The 21,795-nt window shown below is 38.5% G+C and overlaps 2 protein-coding genes across 2 annotated transcripts; one reads left to right on the top strand and one right to left on the bottom strand.

Moving 5' to 3' along the window:
* Nucleotides 1–755: 755 nt before the first annotated feature.
* Nucleotides 756–5,354, top strand: LOC139709559 (alpha-amylase-like; the record flags this gene model as incomplete). Its single annotated transcript, XM_071621520.1, has 3 exons — nt 756–1,006; nt 2,777–2,922; nt 3,675–5,354. Coding segments are annotated over 3 exons (2,077 nt in total), but the record flags the coding sequence as incomplete, so codon positions are not given.
* A 6,841-nt stretch (nt 5,355–12,195) lies between these two features.
* LOC139709565 (dihydrofolate reductase-like) lies at nt 12,196–21,354 on the bottom strand. Its single transcript, XM_071621524.1, has 5 exons — nt 21,010–21,354; nt 19,340–19,495; nt 18,393–18,519; nt 16,862–16,974; nt 12,196–13,386 (listed from the first exon to the last, which is right to left on the bottom strand). Exons 1-5 carry the CDS (start codon nt 21,102–21,104, stop codon nt 13,311–13,313), a joined length of 567 nt encoding a protein of 188 aa, XP_071477625.1. The 5' UTR covers nt 21,105–21,354; the 3' UTR covers nt 12,196–13,310.
* Between the last annotated feature and the right edge of the window lie 441 nt (nt 21,355–21,795).

Consider the following 21,795-nt stretch of genomic DNA (forward strand, 5'->3'; position numbering starts at 1 on the left):
GCACCTCTGGTAGAATCTGAAAATTCATAGAATGCCAGTTCAGGTAAGCGTCAATAACACTGGATGTCACTATCCGCCATGATCAAGTTCTTGTCCTTGATAGAATGTATCTAATTATTTGCCTCTCCTTCACAGTGAAGACATAGGGTCCTACATTCATTATTTGAAGACAAACCAATCGGGTTGCTGATGCATATACCTCAGGTGATACTTGATGCGATATATGTAAGCAAATTTACTATTTTATACGAAGCTGGTTAAAAAAACCCAAAACATGTGGTATCAGCGAGGTACCAAAGATAACACCAACACTTCAAATTAGCGTAACGTTCTGATTTTGCTCAGATCTTCACAGATTTGTTTTTGTGTACAATGTATATGAGAATGAACTTCCATCAGGCAGTTCTTAGTGCAGTAGTCCACCCCACCCCCACCGCCGCCCCCTGCATAAATTTTGTGGTATGAAAGAGCGTAGTCTGTTATACCTGGATACTGTCCTGTTCAATCATTTTTAGTGTGTGTATCACCATGGACCTACTAACGAATGGACTTTCAACGAGTCCAACCACTTTGTAGTATAATACGAGATCCAACGTTCGTAGATGTGTGTATGTGGATGGCGTCCAGCTCTCCCCCTCTCTTTCTTTCTCTCCCTTTCTCTCTCACTCTCTCTCCATCTACCTCTTCCTTTCACATTATTCTCTCTGTGCTATATTGGGCTTACATTTTTTCTCGGATTTATATCATGCTTCCAGTTTCTTGGGACCTAACGGATTCGGCGGGGTCCAGATCTCACCACCCCATGAACATCGGGTTATCTACGAACCTTCTTGGGACCCGAACGTCAAGCGTCCCTGGTATGAGAGCTATCAGCCGGTGAGCTACAAGCTAGGTAGCCGACGAGGTTCGCGGGAAGATTTGATCGACATGGTGCAGCGATGTAACGCCGCCAAGGTCCGGATCTACGTCGATGGGGTAGTCAACCACATGTGCGGAGAAGATGCTGGTAAGAATAAATCGTTCTGTACGAAGAACTTTCATGTCATTTCAGTTAAACAGTGTGTTTGCAGCTCTGCCTGCAGTTTGTTCGCTATTAATGTATATTATACATAGAGTGCAACTCGTCAATATTGGCTTTTTAGTTTTTCATGGTGGTTTGATATTTGGAATACTTTGTGTTATAGAATATAATAATGAATAGATTTTAATTGCGCTCATAAACATGATAGGACCTACACACATAATACGTATGTACTTACATTTATACATCAGTGTATGAAGTTATCTAAAATTCATTCTCATGTCTCATAGTAAAGGACAAGTTCACCTTAATATATAAAAGGATGGAGTGAACAAATCATTAATGCATCAATATTAGTAGAACATATCAGTGAAAGTTTGAGGAAAATCTAACAATATGTTAAAAAGCTATGAATTTTCGGAGTTTCAGTGCTGCCATTGCTGGATGAGAAGGCTACTTCAGTTTCGCACAATAAAAGAACACTTGACTTGCTTCTTTTGGGGAATGATATTAACCTTAACATATACATTTACATCTGTATGTCAGTAGCAAGCCGAGGGAATGTGTAGGTCCTACTCCCCCCCCCCCCCAAAAAAAAAAAAATAAATAAATAAATAAAAAATAAAAAAATAAAAAAAAATAAAAATAAATGTGGAATTCTCTTTATATTTTCTTATGTCGTTCTATACGCATGAAACATCACAAACTGGTTGTCTCATCCAGCAGTGACTGCACTTAAACTGACAAAATTCATATTTTTTCTTGAACGGATTGTCCGATTTTTCTTCAAACTTTCACTGATATGGTCTACTGATATTGTTGCATTCACTCAATCCACATCAAGGTGAACTTGTGCTTTAAGTTTTTACATCTAATGTGAAAATTTGATGTTGTTACTTGAATTATTTCAGTACTTAAGATTTTTTTTTAAGACTCCAGAAATGAAATGACTCATGTGAACATTAAACCTTGAATGGGTAAGCTTGGTTTCAGTGTGCAAGCAGTCAGAACTTATATGCCCCCACAAAAAAACAAAAAACACAAGAAACAGATAAACGCACATAAAAACAACAAGACATAGTTGACATACTCGTGTTAGTGCAATTCTTTGGAACAAACAGATCGATTCTCCATTACACACTTTCCACAAAGCCGTTCTAGCAGGGGCACGCCAGCTTAAGAAATGAAACAAAGATTAAGAGTAAACCTATATAATTTGGAGATTGAACAAACACGATTACCCCTGCTATTTGTAATATAATTTATAACCAACCATTCATTTCGTGTATTCTTTTTATCGTAGGTTGGAGAAAGTTCGCCATTGCTGGTGACAGAATTTATACGTAAAACGGCATGGATCTTGAGTTTACAAAGAGTTTACTTTTGAAATAAATGAACATTACACTAAAGTTATTACAGATTGAGGATATTGAATGGTTTCCATCGCACATAACTTCGTGTAAAGTTACTCTTTGATTGTAGAATGTGAGTTACTATAGACTGATGTAATTTTTTAATTTTTTTCAATATAAGAGCTGGAAATGAAAAGTCGCAACAAGTGAGTTCATTTCCTTTTTTTTTTTAAATTCAAATAATGATACGATTATGAGATATTATCTATCAAACCTCAGGCCAGAATACTTCTAGACAGTTCTTGGCAAGGGACGATGAGGTCGCTGTTTTATAACGGGGCCATGAAAAATTGAGAAAGCCGGTGGCTGAAGAATAAATGCTTTTCGTACCCGATGCACACAGGTCAAGATTACGGCAGTGCAAACTCGCCTTTCGATACCGATACTTACGACTTCCCTGACGCGTCCTACACGTCAGCACATTTCAACGTTCCATGTGGGAATTGTAAGACCGGTGGCAACATCAACACTTACAACGACGCGGAAATAGTGAGTACAAATTAAAGAACTGGTGATTTGTCCTCTCTAGAGTATAAGTGACGCTAGTAATGATGCGAATAATGGGAGTTTGTAACCCACAAGAATCACCGAACGAATCCCTATTCGTTCCCATTATTCCTCACTGTTTTAATGTTGCCACCCACTGGTAGTACCACACACTCCCTCTTCAAATCTTTTACCACCATTTTTTTAAAATTCTCCTTACTTCAGGGTAGTACGCAACAGGAACAGTTGCTCCAAACTTAAAGTTAGTCTAATTCTGTATGATTTGGGGATAAATACACGTTAAAAAAGAAATAAAATAAGTATGGCATAAGGATGTTCTAAAAACAAAAATTATTTTGAATTCAAAACTTTATTCAATCGGAATATTAAGGGGGTGGGAAGGGGGATACTTTTGCTCCTACACAGAAAATTTCGTGTATACGGCCTAGCCTAAAATTAATGACTGTTTCATCTTACGTGACTTTTACGTATATATAGTAAGAGGGCAACCATGCACTGCACATGTATATCATAGGAATTAAGACAGACGAGTCAATATGTCTTCCCTATGTTTCATTGAGACATTTTGAAAAAAAAAAATACTGTCACGAACATGATACTTAAGTTTATTCGTCCCCGTCCACGAAAGATTAAGATTAAAAAAAAAAAGAACGCTGTCACGACTTTTAATATTTCACTTGGAAGTATTTTTTTTTCAATCTGATCACGTTCCCTAATTTCACTGCATTTCGCAGGTGCGCAACTGCAACTTGGTTGGCCTGTTGGACTTGGATACTTCCCTTGATCATGTCCGGGGAAGAATAACCGCGTACCTAAATGACCTGATCGATATTGGGGTTGCCGGATTCCGCATAGATGCTGCTAAGCACATGTGGCCAGACGACCTCATTGCAATCTTCGACATGACCAACGATCTAAACACGGCATACTTTCCTGCTTCCACGCGCCCTTTCTTCTACCAAGAGGTGATTGACCAGGATAGCGGAGAAGCCGTGACAGCGGGAGAATACAGTAGCGTGGCTAGGGTGACCGACTTCATCTATGGCAAGACGGTCAGTGAAGCTTTCCGCGACGGCGGGAGTAACCAGATCAGTAACTTCCAAAGCTTTGGTACCTGGGGCGTCAAGCTCAGCGACAATGATGGCCTGGTATTCATCGATAATCATGACAATCAACGTGGACACGGCGGCGGTGGTTTTCTGGTCACTCATAAAAATGGAAGGTATTATACCTTGGCCGTTGCCTTCATGTTGGCTTGGCCTCATGGATTCCCTCGTATCATGAGTAGCTACTATTTTGATCAGGACTGGGAAGGACCACCACACGTCAGTGACAGCGACTGGAGCATTCAGGGACCCTCATTTGACTCCGATGGAAACTGCAATGGAGACTGGGTATGTGAACATCGCTGGAGACCTATCAAGAACATGGTTGAGTGGCGGAACCAGGCAGGCAATGAACCAGTACAAAATTGGTGGGGCGATTACCAAAAGGCTGCCTTTTCTCGGGGGAATCGCGCCTTCATAGCAATCAATCGAGACTGGTCGCCCATAAACAATAGACTACAAACCGGTTTACCGACTGGCGAGTACTGCAACCTGGCCCGTGTAGACTATGATCCAAATCAAAACACCTGCACTGGAGATGAGACAGTCGTCGTAGATGGCAGTGGCTATGCCGATATCTATGTCGACAATAATGACGAGGATTCCTTGTTGCTCATTCACGTCGGTGCGACAAAGAATGGCCCTATCCAGACAACCACACCGAAACCGGGAGTAACATCCACAACCACGACATCCGAACCCAAAACTTCCAACCCCAATCCCCAATTGGAGCGCACTGTCATCTTCATCCAAAAGCAAACAGTCAACGGTGAAGATCTTTTCCTGCGTGGGGGTATAGATGACGCGCGCCGAAGTGGCTGTACGACTAACGCGGAGACAAGTGCCTGTGCCATTCCTATCTATCACCTGATCGAAGGAAGCAGCAACGAAAAGTTCAGTTACTGGAGTATTAATGATCGCTACCTCGACTGGTACGGTGCTGAGGATGAACAGGGGACGTACAACGGACAGGCAGCAAATGGCTCCCCGATGGTCTGGACCACCAATGATGCCAACTACTTTGCCACCGTGGACACACATGGCTATGGATACACGCCTCTCAATCAGTGGGGAGAACACTACTGGATGCTGGACATACAGATGGACTGCAGCGAGACGGAGCAGGGATGGTTTGAGCTGAAGAGTGTGGTGAATGGAAACTGGGAGAGTGACATCAGTCAAGCATCGCAATGCGGCGGTTCAGCTGGAGGGGAGAAGCTCTATTCCTCCGGAAATCATTTCGCGCGCTGCGGTTACCTCAACGTATTTTCCTTCGGGAGCGGAGACTGCCAGATTGACAACTTGTAGTACAGAGCAGCTCACTCTACAGAATCTCTGGCAGCTGTCACCAATACAATATGTAGTTGCATCTCGGCCTTAATTATGTTGGTAAAGCATCAAGGCAATATCATTCATGTTATCTCACTCCCAATTTCAATACAGGTTATGTTACACCTAACCACTGTGCTATATTTGGCAATGTCAAATCCGTAAATTGATTTCCTGCTGACGGGGTGGCAACCCTCTAAAATGCTTATATACTTTCAATCGAAAAAAAATGTATACCTAAATTGAGAGTATAATAAAAACAAAGTAAACTGCTAACAAACTACAAATCGAATCTTTCTGGAGTAAAACAACATCGAACTTTAGAGAAGAGCAAAATCTGTTCAAGTTAATAGGGCACGGGTCATCGCCGTGACTTAGATATATAGACAGATATATATAGATCATACATGCGTATGATTACTTTGACCACGAAGTGTCAACAACTAATTGAATTAAATTTCGACAAAGTATACAACGCAATATGCACCGGCAATTTATGGCAGCACAACAAAATTAATGTGGAGCAAATTTTCAATGAGCGACATGTGACAGCTGACCACAATAAAAATATAAACGAAAATGGCGTTTTGAATGTTCTGTTCATCATTTGCAATCTTTGTGCACAGTAACACCTAAACGTGTCAATGAGATACCTATACATTGTACTTGTGGAAGAAAGCTACCAGTATCCACTGTGTGTGTGGTGTGTGTGTGTGTGTGTGTGTGTGTTGTATTTATTCAGACAAATTAAACATGTCTAGGGGTGCAAAAAAGGTACTAATACTCATGCTTGTCTCCACCCCCGAAGTACATAACACACCAATTAAAATCATAATCGGAACATTGAAATACAAAAATCTAAATACACTTAAGTATATTATAATACAGTAAATAAAAAAGAAATTTAGGTCTGGCCTTCGGAACAGCAATATTGCACAAAGAGTGGATAATCAACTATATATATAAGTATCACTTATTATAATAAATATGAATATGTGATATTGCAAGAGGAATAGTCATGACAATGTGAATGTGTTGATATATCATGTGTATGTGTTAATATGTGTGTGTTTTGATTCCGAAGCACTTAAGAAACGAAAAGGAGGATGAAAATATGCACAAAGACTATACAAGTAACAAGTTGTCATTATCGCAAGGTGCTAAAGTAACACATTTAGGCCTACTAAATGGCAATGTATAGTTAGAAGTATATAGCATGAATACTTTTTCATCTTTATTGGTTAATGTTTTGAATGATGAAGACAAACTTCATTCAACTTTTGGATAGAGTTAAGCTCAATAAGTGTGTAATTGGTATAATACATGTACTACTAAGTGCACTGGTGGGATCGTGTGTGTGTTGTATAAATTTATGACTGACTGTATTATGCGCATTCTGTTAGTCATAACTGGAAATGTATGGCGACTGAAATGCCTCCGTCATATCGCGTTATTCTCCAATAGGTCTGCAGTACATCTTGACAATGCGAGACGACAGTTTCACAATATTGATAAAAATTGAAATGGAATGTTTGAAAATTTGATGGCACAACCCCAAATGTGTTTAGTGTTTATACATTCCTTGAACCAGATTTTATTTGGACATAATTATGAGGTCGAGTGAAAACACTCAAATTACCAAACACTTGCTCTCTGAAACAATATTGTTTCAGAGAGCAAGTATTTGGTAATTTGAGTGTTTTCACTCGACCTTTGGCCCTTGCCCTTTGACCCCATGGCCCACAACTGTCTTAAAATAATTACTAATCATGCAGCACTATCCAATTTTTCACAATACTTCGAGCTATTTTCAAAATATGGGGAAATGATAGTGACAATTCTCATTTGACCTTTGACCCAATATACAAGGTAAGGAGAATATAGTGTAAATTCAGCATTCAATAGTAGAATTTTAACAGTTTTACCTGACCTTCGACGCTTTTAACCCTAAAATTCCGAAGAGAATCATTGTCAGGCAGAAGTACATGCATAAGTACTAAGTTTCATGAAGATACCTTGAGCCATCCAGATATGGAGAGAAAATAGTGACATTTTAGCATTTTCACTTGACCTTTGACCGCATGAGCCAAAACTATTTTAAGAGAATCTTTATCTGGTAATACATCTTTTCACTAAGTTTCATGATAATACCTTCAGGCACTGCAGAGATACGGGGATATGATGAAATTTTAAGAATCTGACCTTGCCCTTGACCTTGAGCGTGGGCACCCTAAAAGTTGATAGACTCAGCTTCATCAATTCATACATAATACTAAGTTTCATATGGATATCTCAAATGGTTCTTAAGTTAGGTCGTCAACGAAATCGATCAAGAACGGACCGAAAGACGGAAGGACGACAGAACGGACGGAAGGCAGACGGATGGATAACCCGAAAACATTTAACACTAGCCAACAAGACAGATAACATTATAGTGGTATGTATGTATGCATAATATATATATATATATATATATATATATATATATATATATAACTTACAGGGTGTATAAAAAAAGTTTACACTAAGAAAAATCGCCATTCACTTTTAAAAATCAGCCATGAGCGAAAGGTTATCATAGGCCTACATGTTTTGAAAGTGTTTCATTCTGACTCATTTGGTATCATTTTTGCGTGGTGTATGTTTACGCATAGATAAAAACATGTGACACTGTTTAAGAGAGTACAAAATTTGACTTGCGCAATAGCATAAGTGAGAGAATGTGAATCTATCAAATCAATGAGAGACACTGCACATGATTTTTTTCAGAAATAAAGTCGCACACACAAACACGCACACAAGGAACACAAAGACTGAACGACACACGAACAAACGCAGATAAGGAACACCCACATTGACACCCGTACGCAACACACAGTATCACACTCACATCACATTGCAGGTAGAACAACCATTGATTATCCTCTTTCACTGTCTTGTTTTGAGATGGTGCACTACTACATATTATTCTTGTGGTTACTACAGCTGTTGTTTGAAACCAAGTCATCATTATGAAATAAACATTTCTGTAAAATGATGATTTTCCCATTTAATATAAATGTGGCATTTAAATTCAACCATAATGCTATGACGGAAGTGTATTGCATTAATACAAGAATCGTTTCTTCCAGACGACTCGATCTGTCTGCATCGTGAATTTGTTACGTGATGCGTGAGCGAATTTAATGTGCGTGTGTGTTAGCGTGGACTTTAGATGTGCGTGAGTGTCAGAAGTTGTGTTCCGTGTGTGTGTGTGTGTGTGTGTGTGTGTGTTTAATTATGTGTGTGCGATTTTGTTTCTAAAAAAAAGCACAAGCAATGCATCTCATTTGATACATGCTATTCATTCTCTTGTGCAAGTCGATTTTTATACTCATGTAAACAATTCCTCCTGTTCATCCACGCGTGAACTCACATCACACAAAAATGATACCAAATGATTTGGAACAAAACACTCTTTCAAAACATGCATGATAACCTTTCGTCCATGGCTGATTTTGAAAATAAATGTCAAATCTCTCAGTGTAAACTTTTTTTTTCACTCACCCTGTATACATATATCTAAGTGCAAACCTTTTTTTACTCACCCTGTATATATATATATATATATATATATATATATATATATATATACAGGGTGAGTAAAAAAAAGTTTACACTTAGAGATTTGACACTGTAGGCATTTATCACAAACACATTGAATGTTGTGCACAGTGCTTCTCATGCAATCACACATGTCATAAGAACATAGGGCTGTAGATGAAGTTAACTGATCTTGACTACTGACCGAGGATTGACCCCTAAGCCGGGAACTCATGACCACAAAAAAAGGACATTTCATCTAAACTTTGGTGACCTTTTACCTTGACAATTTACCTGCCCTTCAAGGCCATTAATTGTCGATATACTACTATCCTTCTTACCAGAGAATATTACCCATGGACATTCAGAGCTGTAGTTACTGCTACCTACTTACTACCTCCCTATTATATGGGGGGCGGAGGCATGCAGACAATCGAGAGGTGGATAATACAACAGCATGCATGCACATATGTATTATAGTAAAATACAAAATAACCCTCACATATACATACAACCCCTATTGGTATGCTACCTCTAGGTTCATTAGTCATGAAACTGACCACATGACATGAAAAATGCTGTAAACATACCATTTTGATTTTATTTGTCTTTCCTTTCGTTGCAAATCTATTCATTAAGAATACATAGAGCAAAAATCTAATAGGCTTCAGGCACTGCTAAACCTTTACACATGGAATGGAAGCAGTTATCATAATATGCATTACAAATACACTCAGTCAAAAAAAGAGAGAAAATAAACACTTTTTCTAGTTCACATTTTTATGGATTTTGATGAAATCAATGTTTTATGATCACATCAAAGGTAACTTGATTTGCTATCAACCTGGTAGGTCAATACAAAGAAAAACTTCATGCATGAGTGAACACATTTGTTTTTGTCCTCCATGGCACGGGAGTAAATATTGCAAAAATTGACAGGTTGCCATTCATTTTCAAATGCCCTTCACGATAATAACGATAACAAAAGACCAATTTAACACAATGAGAGACATGAATGAAATAGCAAAAATAAGCTTTCATTCTCTTGTATCTCTTTATAGCCTCAAACAAAAACGAAGTGGGAAACTAGAGAGAGAAAATAAGAATGTTCTATCAATTCCAACTTCAAATGACATTGGGAGTAAGTCACAAAGGTGATTAAATAGACAGAAATTCTTTATTTCATTCTTTTAATTTAGGAAAATAAGAATTCATGAAACAAATTCAAGAATCAAATGTTATTTTTGATTTTCTAATTTGAAATAACAATTCAAATTTCTACCATTTTTGATACTATTGCTTCTTCTCTAATGTCATTGAATTTAGATTTGAGAAAAGATTCTTCATTCCCCTCCATCATTTTTAGCCTTTCCTTATCTTTGGGATTACAAAGACATAGAGATCATAGGTTTACTTTTGCATATTAATTCATGTTTCTTATTGTGTTAATTTTGACTGTTGTTCTCATTGTTATATGGAAGAGCACTTATGCAAGAATTACAACTTGTTTATTTTTTGCAATTTTTACTTCTGTGCCGTGGAAGAGAAAAATGAACATATTCACTCATGCATAGAATTTCCCTTTTCAGTGACCTCCAAGATTGATAGCCAATTAAATTGCCTTCAATATGGTATATAAAATATAATACACTAATGTTTAGTCAAATATTCTATGACTGAGAAATATGAACTTGAAAATGTGTTCACTTTCTTCTTTTTTTTTGCTGAGTGTAGAATTCCTTTTTGAGACCATGAATTTGTTAATGCTCTACCAAAGAGATTATCACTGAAAAATGTTGTCATACTATGCTTTTCCTTTCAAGACCTTGAAAGACATGATGTGGTGAGCAGTGGAAATACAATTGGTCATGGAAAATACTGCCGCACTGATATAATAAATACTAGAAGAGTTACATGCCTAACATCCAAGAGTCTTTTTATGGACACCTGCATCAGCAATCTTGTAATTATGTTTCAACTCAACCACACTGCAGATGAAGATTAAACTCAGCAATTACAGAACTGAATCAACATGCACAGAATTCAGCCAGTAATTCTCTAAATCAACCTGCACTACCAACACTGCACTGAGGCTACAAATACACTTGTACCAGTATTTGCAATTTTTACATTGAAAACTGCTGCACAAGGTCCCGTACAGGTGTATATACATGATGTGAACACCAAATCTCTGAACACATACCCTACTCAACTGAACTTAATCCCAGGCAATGCACGCTCTCAATTACATAGGACAAATACTAAACAAAAAGAAATACATGTTATGTTCCAGAAAATGACACACAAGAAAGGATGCTGCTTTTGTGTTAGCAAATAAGAATAACTGTTAATACAACTTTTGATATCAAATTTCTTTTACAGATTTTCATCGTCCCTCAAAAAGGGTACCTTAATGACACAAAGTATGTATCACTACACACACAAAAAAAAAGAAAAGAAATGGGCTTTGTAGAAACACCTACTGTGTAACATGACATTTCAACACTACACCTTGCTGGGAGTCCATTGCACAGAGTCTTTGCACTGCAAGTCCAACTTCTGTTATCTCCAGTGCCAACGACAAAGCTCATATATTTGGTCGATACTATAGCTATCACTGCAAAGCAGCAGGTACATTGTAGTGTGTTTTTCATACTGAAATGTCTTTGTATTATAATGGGTATCTCATTTTATCAGGGATGAAATTGGAATATTAAGGGAACGGAACATGCAAAATTACCTTACTATATCAGGTATCTCGCTATATATCTGACCTTGTTATAATGAGGTTCCACGGTATTCCTATTACTCCTCAAATCAGCTATTTCAGATCTATTCTCCTTGAAACAGGTGCAGAAAATCATTCTACTCATCGGGAGCAATCCCTCCTAGCATGGCCTAGCACTGCCATACTATTCCTGGCAACAACAGACACAAAAACGTTCCCACAACACTCAAAAACACAAATCAGATTTCCGATCTCATACTGAAATGTTCACAAAAGAATTTCATGCACATTCTTTGATTATCACAGCGCATGTCTCCTTAAATAACCTGACAAGGAGGACAACTTTAGACTGTCAGATTGGACAGTGTATGATCAGCACAACATAATAATGCCTGTTGTGGTAATACACATGTAGAAACAATATGAAATACATATATACATTATATAAAAGACAGGAACAGTGAAACATTGTTTTGGCAAATTTTCCATTAAGTTATAAATTGTGTACTTACATCACATAACAGGGGCAATTGCTTGTCACTTTCAATACAAAAAACAAGGTGCAATGATTTTCTCAGTACAATTCAAATGCTCAAAGAACAACATGCCCTCTAGGTAATATTAAGGTCTAGACATAACATTATATCTCTCATATGCATTATTTCCCTCCCAAAATCTGAAATTCTGTTAATGATCCATTATATTAATGGTCAGCATGGTAAATGGTCAGTTCTTTGTGCAGATCAAATTGGAGAGCTGCCTTTTTTTTCACAGCTAGGAGTTAATGTCCTCTACAAAGTGCAATTAACTATCTGTGCTAACAATAAACGATTTTACAGTAGCTTTAGATTCAAATAACAGATTTGGTATAACGAATGTGCTTGTGTAGATTCATATTCAGTGGTTGAATGTGATTGTGGAGTACAGCAGTAGACAGAGAATGTACACATGCACGTCACAGGCACTGTCAGGATCAGAATCAATATTTTCATGTTTTGAATTTAAAAACAGCACCTGACTCATGAAATTTACAAAAATAAAAACATGGCAATACATATGCTGTCTATTTTCATGGAGCCTTCTGTGGAAAAGGGGAGACCTGCTTTAGTTAAAGTCTGTATGCTGCAGAGATAGAAATGGGTGACCAGCCTAGACTTACAATATGAATTTATAAAATTGCAGTAATAGATCAATCACCCTCTTCTCTGCGCACTTATGACTTAAATCATACAAATGAAAAGCGATTACTTCCCTTTCTCTCTAATCTCATCATTATATGTTAAGATGTTCTGCAGGAAAGGACTTGTTGGGTTGTTGTTGGGTTTTTTTTTAACTTTTTTGCATCATTCCATCCTTGAACACTTGCAATGTAGCTGTAAGTCTTTAAGTCTGTAATGTCTCACTGCAGTTTTACATTCTGAATGCTACATAACTTTGTGGGATGCCAGAAGAGCATTGTACTTCAGAAAAGGAAAAAATTTTCTGTTATCGGTCTTGTTTACTTGTTTAGCTGTAGGACAGAAAACACTTCATGCTCAGCTCAAAGAATACACAAGATAACATGCTAAGATTTTGTGATCTTTGTGCAATTGCTGCATTAGGTAAACCCGCAATTGTAATACCTTTTACGCACTCTCATATATTTCATATTTGAATTTGATACCCTTCTCTTCCTGTTCTTCAGTGGTGACGGTAGGGTCCCTGGAAAAATAAAAGTGAGGAATGAAAAATTTTAATCTTACTCATGGGTCCTCTGAAAACCTGATGTGACAGTGCATCCTTTCATCTGATGAGTTTCAAATTGAGTCCTACAGCAAACATTAATTCCATCATGATATAAATACCACAACAATACAATTTTCTTTCTTTCTTCAGGGTGGGAAAGGGTTGGAGGAGGCTGTGTCATCAAATGAAAGTGAATGAAATAATTCTTCTCTCTTCTGATTTTTCCCCCTTCAGCATTAAAGTCACGATTGCCTTCTTAGAGCTAAGACTCTAAAAAAAAAAGAAGTGATGTTTATATGTTCTTGTCAAAAAATGAAATAAAACATTGAATTGAATTGAAAAAAAGACTGTTTCCCCAAATCTGGATTTAACAATAGCTGGGGATAAATGGAAGTATGTTACAGAGAACAATGGCACCACAGTGTTCTATGTAATACATGAGGAAGCTCAGTATATTGAGACTGGGTGTAACGAGATGTTGTACACCTATCAAGTCTCATGTATTAGGTGTGAGACTCACACTTCAGGGGTCTTCTTCCTGTTCACAGGCCTTACAAGCTTTTAACTAGAAATGTCACTATGGCGGTATGCCTCCGTCACATTGCATGGTTCTCCTAATACAGACTATGTCTTGACAATGTGAGACGACAGTTTCACATAACTGGCAAAAAATGGAAATGATATGTCTGTAACAAATGTTTTAACTGTTTACTTTCCTTGAACTTGGTTTCTTTGGACTGATGGCTAAATTGTTTAAGAGAGCAAGTATTTGGGAATATTTGCATTTTCACTGGACCATTGATCCTTGCCCTTTGACCCCATGGCCAACAATTCTTCAAATAATCAGTAACTGGTCAAATTAACCCCCCCCCCCACATTTCCCCCCAAAATTCTGCAACACGCAAAGATTTTGCTGCGCCATTTTACGACTTTTTCCCTTGAAGTCTCCCACATATTTTGAGACCAAATTTGCAACGTCCAGGTACACCGTTATGAAGTTACATCGTGTTTTGCAATGCATGTCAACACCAAAACAGTTCAAATTCTTGATATTGTGTGCAAATCCAATGCAAATTGTGTGTTTTTTTTTCAATTGATACAAATTACATTATTTCAATTTTTAACAATTGTAATTAATCAATTCCTATGTAAATAAGCGCGAAAAAGTGTTTGCAACAAACCTTGGCAAAAAACAATAGACAACAAAAAGGTCGTAAAAAAATAAAATACGTTAGAAATTCAAAAAAACAATAAAAAACAAGAGATAGCAAATTTGATTGTACTTCTGTTTTTGCAAGAAAATTGTTTGATGTGTCTTCAGGAATTCTGATACAAAAATTTAGCAATCCTTCAGCCTTTTTAATGGAGTTACTGGCAAAAAATTGATTAATGCATAAAGTTGCATAATTAATTTACTAACAAGAGACCCGGGGGTCACGCGCTCACCTGAGTATCGCAAGTTCACCTTCCACGCATTCTTGCAGACTCTTACCTGAGAACATTGGAAACTTATGGTTAAACTTATGGTTAAGGTGGGGCATGGTGCCCATTTGATGGGAATGAGATTCTTTCCCCCTAGGGATGCTACATGCCAACTTTGGTGAAAATTCATAATGGCATTTTCAAAGAAAAGATGAAAATGTACAATTTGGGCCCCATTAGGACCCCTCCCCATCCCCCTCCCCTGGGTTCCAAGGGGGGCATCCCTGATTCCGCCATGAACAAACTTGAAACTACAGTCATCAATGTACTAATTTATAGTATTAACTTAGCTCTATCACTTCTGGTTCTAGAGAAGAAGATTTTTTAAGATTCCTTAATTTTGGGGGGTTTGGGCCCCTCTGGGGGCCCCCTAGGTGGGGTATGGTGCCCACTTAAACAAATTGAGATCCTATTCCCCTAGGGATGCTACCTGCCAAGTTTGGTGAAAATCGGTCCAGGGGTTCTCAAAAAGAAGATGAAAATGTAAAAGTTTACACACGACGGACGACGCACGCCGGACGAAGAGCGATCGCAATAGCTCACTTGAGCCTTCGGCTCAGGTGAGCTAAAAATAGACAAGGCAAGTGCCATAATGTGTCTTGCCCACTCGTGTACAAGAAATTGTACGTGAATGGATATGACAGATAAAAAAAAAAGAGATATAACAGATAAAAAGAGATATAAAAGGGTAAAAATTTATAGCAAAAAAGAAACATGCCATAAAAAATTAACTTTGGGCCCTTAAAGTTTGTTGACCCCTGCCTGTGACCTTTGACCTTGTGGTGACCATTCACTCCCCTAGGGACATCTACCATCCAAGATTGGTCACAAACGGACCGGACCTATGGATCAAAAGTTATGACCCATAATAGAAACGTGCCATAAAAAATTAACATTGGGCTCTAACAGTTCATTGACCCATGCTTGTGACCATTGACCTTGTGGTGACCATCCACTCCCCAAGGGACATCTACCATTCAAGTTTAGTCACAAATGGAGTTATGGATCAAAAGTTATGACCCATAATAGAAACGCGCCATAAAAACTTAACATTCTGTTCTAAAAGTTTGTTGACCCCTGCTTGTGACCTTTGACCTTGTGGTGATCATCCACTCCCCAAGGGACATCTACCATCTAAGTTTCGTCACAAACGGACCTATGGATCAAAAGTTATGACCTATAATAAAAACGCGCCATAAAAACTTAACATTGGGCTCTAAAAGTTTGTTGACCCATGCTTGTGACCATTGACCTTGTGGTGACCATCCACTCCCCAAGGGACATCTACCATCCAAGTTTGGTCACAAATGAAATTATGGATCAAAAGTTATGACCCATAATAGAAACGCGCCATAAAAACTTAACATTGGGCCCTAAAGTTCATTGACCCCTGCCTGTGAGCTTTGACTTTGAGGTGACCTTCATATATGGTAAAATGTGAAACTTTGTATGACCCCTCTTCCCTCGAAGTTTGATTGCAATTAAAGCCCAGAGTAAAGAGTTATTGAAGTTTTTGTAGCGTTGCGGACAGACGACGGACGGATGGACAGATGGACGACGGACGGACAGACGCCACAGGCGATCCCTTAGTCTCCCCTCACCTCCGGTGGGCTCGACAAAAAATTATTAATATTTTTCTGTTGCATCACTATATAATCTTATTGTTGACATCCAGCTCTATGTTTCAGCAAAATTTTGCGGCAATTGCGCGATTGGCGGCCGAGATCTGAAGGGGGTCAAACTGACATAAAAACTTGGTCTCAAATAGCCCAGTTAGAATAGGGTTAAGTCTCACAAAATATTTGGTGTATACAGTATTATGCTCTTCCTACGATATGAATAAAATAACAAACTGTACAAAGGAACATATGTTTATTACATTGAGTACAAGATTTGCTAACAGCAACATCAAGAAAGCAATGTCTCTCTTTTTCTCTTGTATGTCTGTAGCTCAGAGACACAGACTTACGTGACTAGCTTGAATCTGTTCAGGTCGAACTCGGGGAAGAAGGTATCACACTCAATCTCTTTCATCACCCTGGTGAGGTAGATCCGATGGCAGAGGGGGGACTCCATCGCATCCTGCATGGATCAAAACAAATGTCATCATTAATGTGTGTCATCATGTCATACTGTGTATGCCACATATTTAGCGAGCCTAATTTTTCACTAATCAGGACTTCCCAGCAATTTTGCAAGTGGTCAAATTCGTGATGATGGAGTACAGTTATGACTGGAGCAAAATATTTGTGCAAGTCGCATTCATTGCAAGATCAGTGTAAATAATTTTGTGTGTTGCTAAATTCACTAATAGCACCAGACTCGCAAAAATAAAAACCTCATGAAATATATGACGTATAACATACAGTGTATGTTCCATCTCATCTTTTGATGCAATATACAGTAAACAGGTGACTCCTGTTATAATGTTAAAATGTCATATAAATATCTAGATCAGAGTTAATAATTCCATGCGTTGTTAAATTTGCGAATAGCACCCGACTCGCAAATTTCATGAAAATAAAAACCTATCTAAATATGTGGCATATACAGTTGTTCCTCCTCATCTTTTGATGTAATATACAGTAAACAGGTGACTCCTGTTATAATGAAGTCCTCTGGAATGGCAGTTTTCTTTTGTCATAATGAAATTTTGTTATAGCTGAACAATCAAGTATATAAGAATATAGTTGATGATTGTGGGACCTGGAATTGTACGTTGTTGTAACAAGATTTTCATTGTAACCCTGTTTGTTATAACGGGAGTGCACTGTAAACAATACTGTTCCACAAGTGTATGTGGTGTCACACCAAACCAAAATGAGTTTGTTTCAAAGCACTACAAAACTAAAACTCTGGAAGAATATTCTGTCATGTGTCATTTAATTCAATGTAACACAATCATATGCAAGAAAAAAAAAAAAACCCAAACAAAAAAAACAAGGCGAGTGCCAAAGTGTGTCTTGTCCATTCGCGTAGAAGAAATTGCTGTTTTTCTAATTCCTGGAAGTTCATTGACCCCGCCTATGACCTATGACCTTTGACCTTAAGGTGACGTTCCATGTTTGGTTTGGTAATATTGACCCATGTAGCATCTTAAATTTCACCAGAAATGCCAACCTTCATGAAAATGAAAATCAATACTGCTAAGTTCTTAGTAAATTACTTTCATCATTTCATGTTTGAACTATAAAGTTCAGCCAAAATCAGGGTAATGATTGCTTTAGATAGGTAGTGGGCAATTCATCCTTTATCTTGGTTAACTCTCACACTTTTTACAACAGAATATTAAATCTATCAGACAGCAGAACATTCCCTGATATGATTCCCTGATTCCCTGCCCAATTTGGGCATTTTTTCTCATTGTTCTAAAACACTTGCCCGACTTTGATTTTCACTTGCCCCAGGCAACTGGGTGAGTGCTTACATGTAGTATCTTGAATACAGGATGTGCGGAGAAATCAAGAGTTGCCAATTTAATGCATAAAGATCTCCTTTACCTTGTAGACACTCGAACCTCCAATGACCCAGACCATGTCAACTGACTCGACTTCTGGAGGAGATGAGAGGAGCTTCACAGCTTCAGAGAGTGAAGGGCACAGGTGGTCTGCACCAGTCGGACACTCCCTGAAAGAAGATTGCATAAAACACTCAATGCCTAAGTTCAAGAGCTTTACAATGACTGACATGTAACTGCTCATTCTGGGCCAGTCATTCTTTTTTTAAAATCAGCACATCTTCTCTTGCCAACTAAAATTGGATCTTTACTGGTATCACTCATATAGATAGGGTGCCTTGAATTAAAATCAGTCCTCATCTTCTGCACCTAGGGAAAATTAAACACTGAGTATAATTCACCACAAACTGCCACTCCATGGGAAATACATCTGCATGCTATTGCACAGCACCACAATTACCGTTACCGGTATGACTATTTTCACATCTTTCTTATCATTCATCAAAGATTTTACTCTAAATATGTATAATTTTCTATTATATTCGAGACCAAGATTATATCATTTTTGTTTCATGTCACATCATAATATGTATTTTCAGGAAGAGAAGCTTCATTCCATCTAGGAGAACAGCCCAGTGATCTGGTAGAACTGTGGACACCATAGAAGATGCATATGGCAAGGCTTTTCATACAGTTGTATTTAACCTGTTAAAGACTAGTCCCGAGTATACTCAGGCAGGTGTCTATTGGGAAATAAATTCTTTAGCAAAATCAGCTTGTCCTCAATGGGTTAATTGTACATTGTATGGAACTAGATTTAATATCTGATGCCTCATGTTCACTCAAGTGAGTTTGCAACTGTCTCAGTTAACACAGCAAAATATAAGGTTCAGTTACGAGAAAAAAAATGACACAAAAGCAGAAAAGGTGAGATGGATAGAGGAACCGAGACTGGCTGAAGCACTGACCTTGGTTGACAAAAATACTTACTGGAGGGAATTACTGAGAACAACATTAATTCTGTTTTTCAGGGGCCTGAATTTCTCTGGTATTGAAAACCATGTCTTCCTTCCCATGATGACTGCATTCTGTTTTCCTTCCGTCATGGCAGTTGATGTCATTCTGTCAAAGTATGCCATCTCCTGTCTGAACACAGAAAACAGAAATGATCAGAAAGACTATGAAAATACATAATGTAATTTCCACTTCTTAATGTTAAACACAACTACAAGTTTGGAAATTGATGGAATCATCATTTTCACTTGTTGTAACAATGAAGTCTGATACAGGAAGTGGTTGTTAAAGATGCTTACTGGTATATCTTCTTACCATTTTTTAACAAAGTCGTGAAGTAGTATTGCTTTTAAATGTCCCTAATCATACATCATAGTCATGTGAGCAATTGCATGTTGGATGCCGATACCAATTTCCTGCATAATTTCTGATTTATTTATTCCTCTACTGGTTTTTACACAAACTATGGGGCTGCTGGTCGAAGTTATTGTCATCCCAGATCATCGCACAAGATAAGCTTCAATGTTGAGCAATGACCACACGAGATAAAATGGGTGCAGCGGATGCATGGGTGTAATAGTTACATGTATTGACGTAAACACAAATGTACATGTACCTCTGCCCTGGTGTGTGCAATGGTTTCATTGGTTGGGCAAATTCACAGTGAGAAGACTGTGATGAATACACAGAATAGATTCTACTACGCTTGCCTTCATATGCACTCTCTTTGATGTTAGAGGTTATGACTTGACATGGTCCATCTGGACTCTTCACTTCAGCATCGATGCCCTTCTAAGCCAGTGAGAGAGCTAGATTTTTAAATTTTGAAGTCCATATAGGCATCACCACCAGTTCGTTCAGACCAGCGTGAGCCCAGCATGCTCAGTCAGACCAGCCTTACAATCAACAGCTGCTGCTTCTGTCCTTGACCGAAAGATCGGTCTGTATCTGTCCGTCGGGGAATGTTCCGCGGAGACTGCTCCTGGCTTCATGGATCCCCTCCGTCAGGACAGCGTTAATGGCAAAATATAAAAAGAGTCCTCCGGACAGACGGATCTTTCTGTCTACTTCTGTCCCCATCAATGATCATGATGGACACAACCTGCAATATACTCTCACTCCCACTGCACAGCATGAACTTGACCGAAAGATCGGTCTGTATCTGTCCGTCGGGCAATGTTCCGCGGAGACTGCGTCTGGCTTCACGGATCCCCTCCGTATACGGAGGACAGCGTTAATGGCAAAATATAAAAGAGTCCTCCGGACAGACGGATCTTTCTGTCTAAGCATGAACTGGCTTACTGAGTAATGCATTTCACGGATCCCCTCCGTATACGGTAGACAGCGTTAATGGCAAAATATAAAAGAGTCCTCCGGACAGACGGATCTTTCTGTCTAAGCATGAACTGGCTTACTGAGTAATGCATTTTACGTCAAATCTACCACACTCTTGTACCGTTGAATCTGTAACACACTGTAGGCCCTATTGTATTGGAGACTAGTCAGTCTAAGACTAAAATAGGTCTGTAAAACATGTACGGTACCTATAATCAAACCTGTAAACTGGCAATACAGTGACATAAGAGTACAGACACAGACGTGTGAGTCTACTTCAAAGTTCATGACTTGTAGAAAGTTGTACTTACCGAAGTCGCCACGGTAAGTTACCATTAACTCCAATTCCCATTTTTCCATTGCTAGTGCATGCCGCGGCGATCAGACACAGACGTTTTTCGGCCATAGTGTATCAGATTAGGAATGCTGTGTATTCAAACGTTGCAAAAATGTAATGCTGGTGGTAGTTTCGTTGTTCAACTTCAAGATTATGCACCCACGCTTCGTTACGCGTTCAGCGAATTGAAGAGCACCTGTACCTGAAGGGTGATTGCCCAAGCGCAACCCAGTTCCTCGATCCTGCATGCGGGCCCGACCGGCGTACTTCACCGTGCGCCTGGCCTTCTTGCTATCGATCCCCGAGGCGCGCCGTATTGGATCTCCATTGATATTGACACAGTACTAGTGTACATTGTCTGTAATATGTGACACGTATTTGAAAATGGCGCGCGCGTTTTCAGAGAGGACCGCGGGACCGACCGACCCAAGAGGTCAAAGAGATGAGGCCTAGCCATAGAGATGTATACTAGTATATATCTCTATGGGCCTAGCCTACTATATTACACCGAGGTCGGTTTCAAACGATGATGGCCCAAATTATCCTATTTTACCCCTTATCTAGATCTTTTGACACCGACCTCGGTAGTGCACGGCACGGAGATGTTGTATTCTTTTTTAGTTTATTTATTTATTTATTTTTTATATCTGCTTTTTTATAAATTTATTTATTTATTTTTATTTATTCAGTCTTTTTTCAACAGGGTAGCCCCATCAGTAGGCAAGTACTGTTCTTACTGGGGGCCCTGCACAAACAAACA

The sequence above is a fragment of the Diadema antillarum genome, unplaced genomic scaffold (assembly GCF_040938485.1).
Source record: "Diadema antillarum isolate AM-2024a unplaced genomic scaffold, OU_Dant_1.0 seq00001450_RagTag, whole genome shotgun sequence".
In the NCBI taxonomy this organism is placed as follows: Eukaryota; Metazoa; Echinodermata; class Echinoidea; order Diadematoida; family Diadematidae; genus Diadema; species Diadema antillarum.

Excerpts from the sequence above, each read along its gene's own strand:
- LOC139709565 (XM_071621524.1), bottom strand. The coding sequence starts at position 21,104 with ATGGCCGAAAAACGTCTGTGTCTGATCGCCGCGGCATGCACTAGCAAT. Across the intron at positions 16,975-18,392 it reads GAGGTTCGAGTGTCTACAAG|GATGCGATGGAGTCCCCCCT; the intron begins GTAAAGGAGATC and ends TGATCCATGCAG. Across the intron at positions 13,387-16,861 it reads AACAGATTCAAGCTAGTCAC|GGACCCTACCGTCACCACTG; the intron begins GTAAGTCTGTGT and ends TTATTTTTCCAG.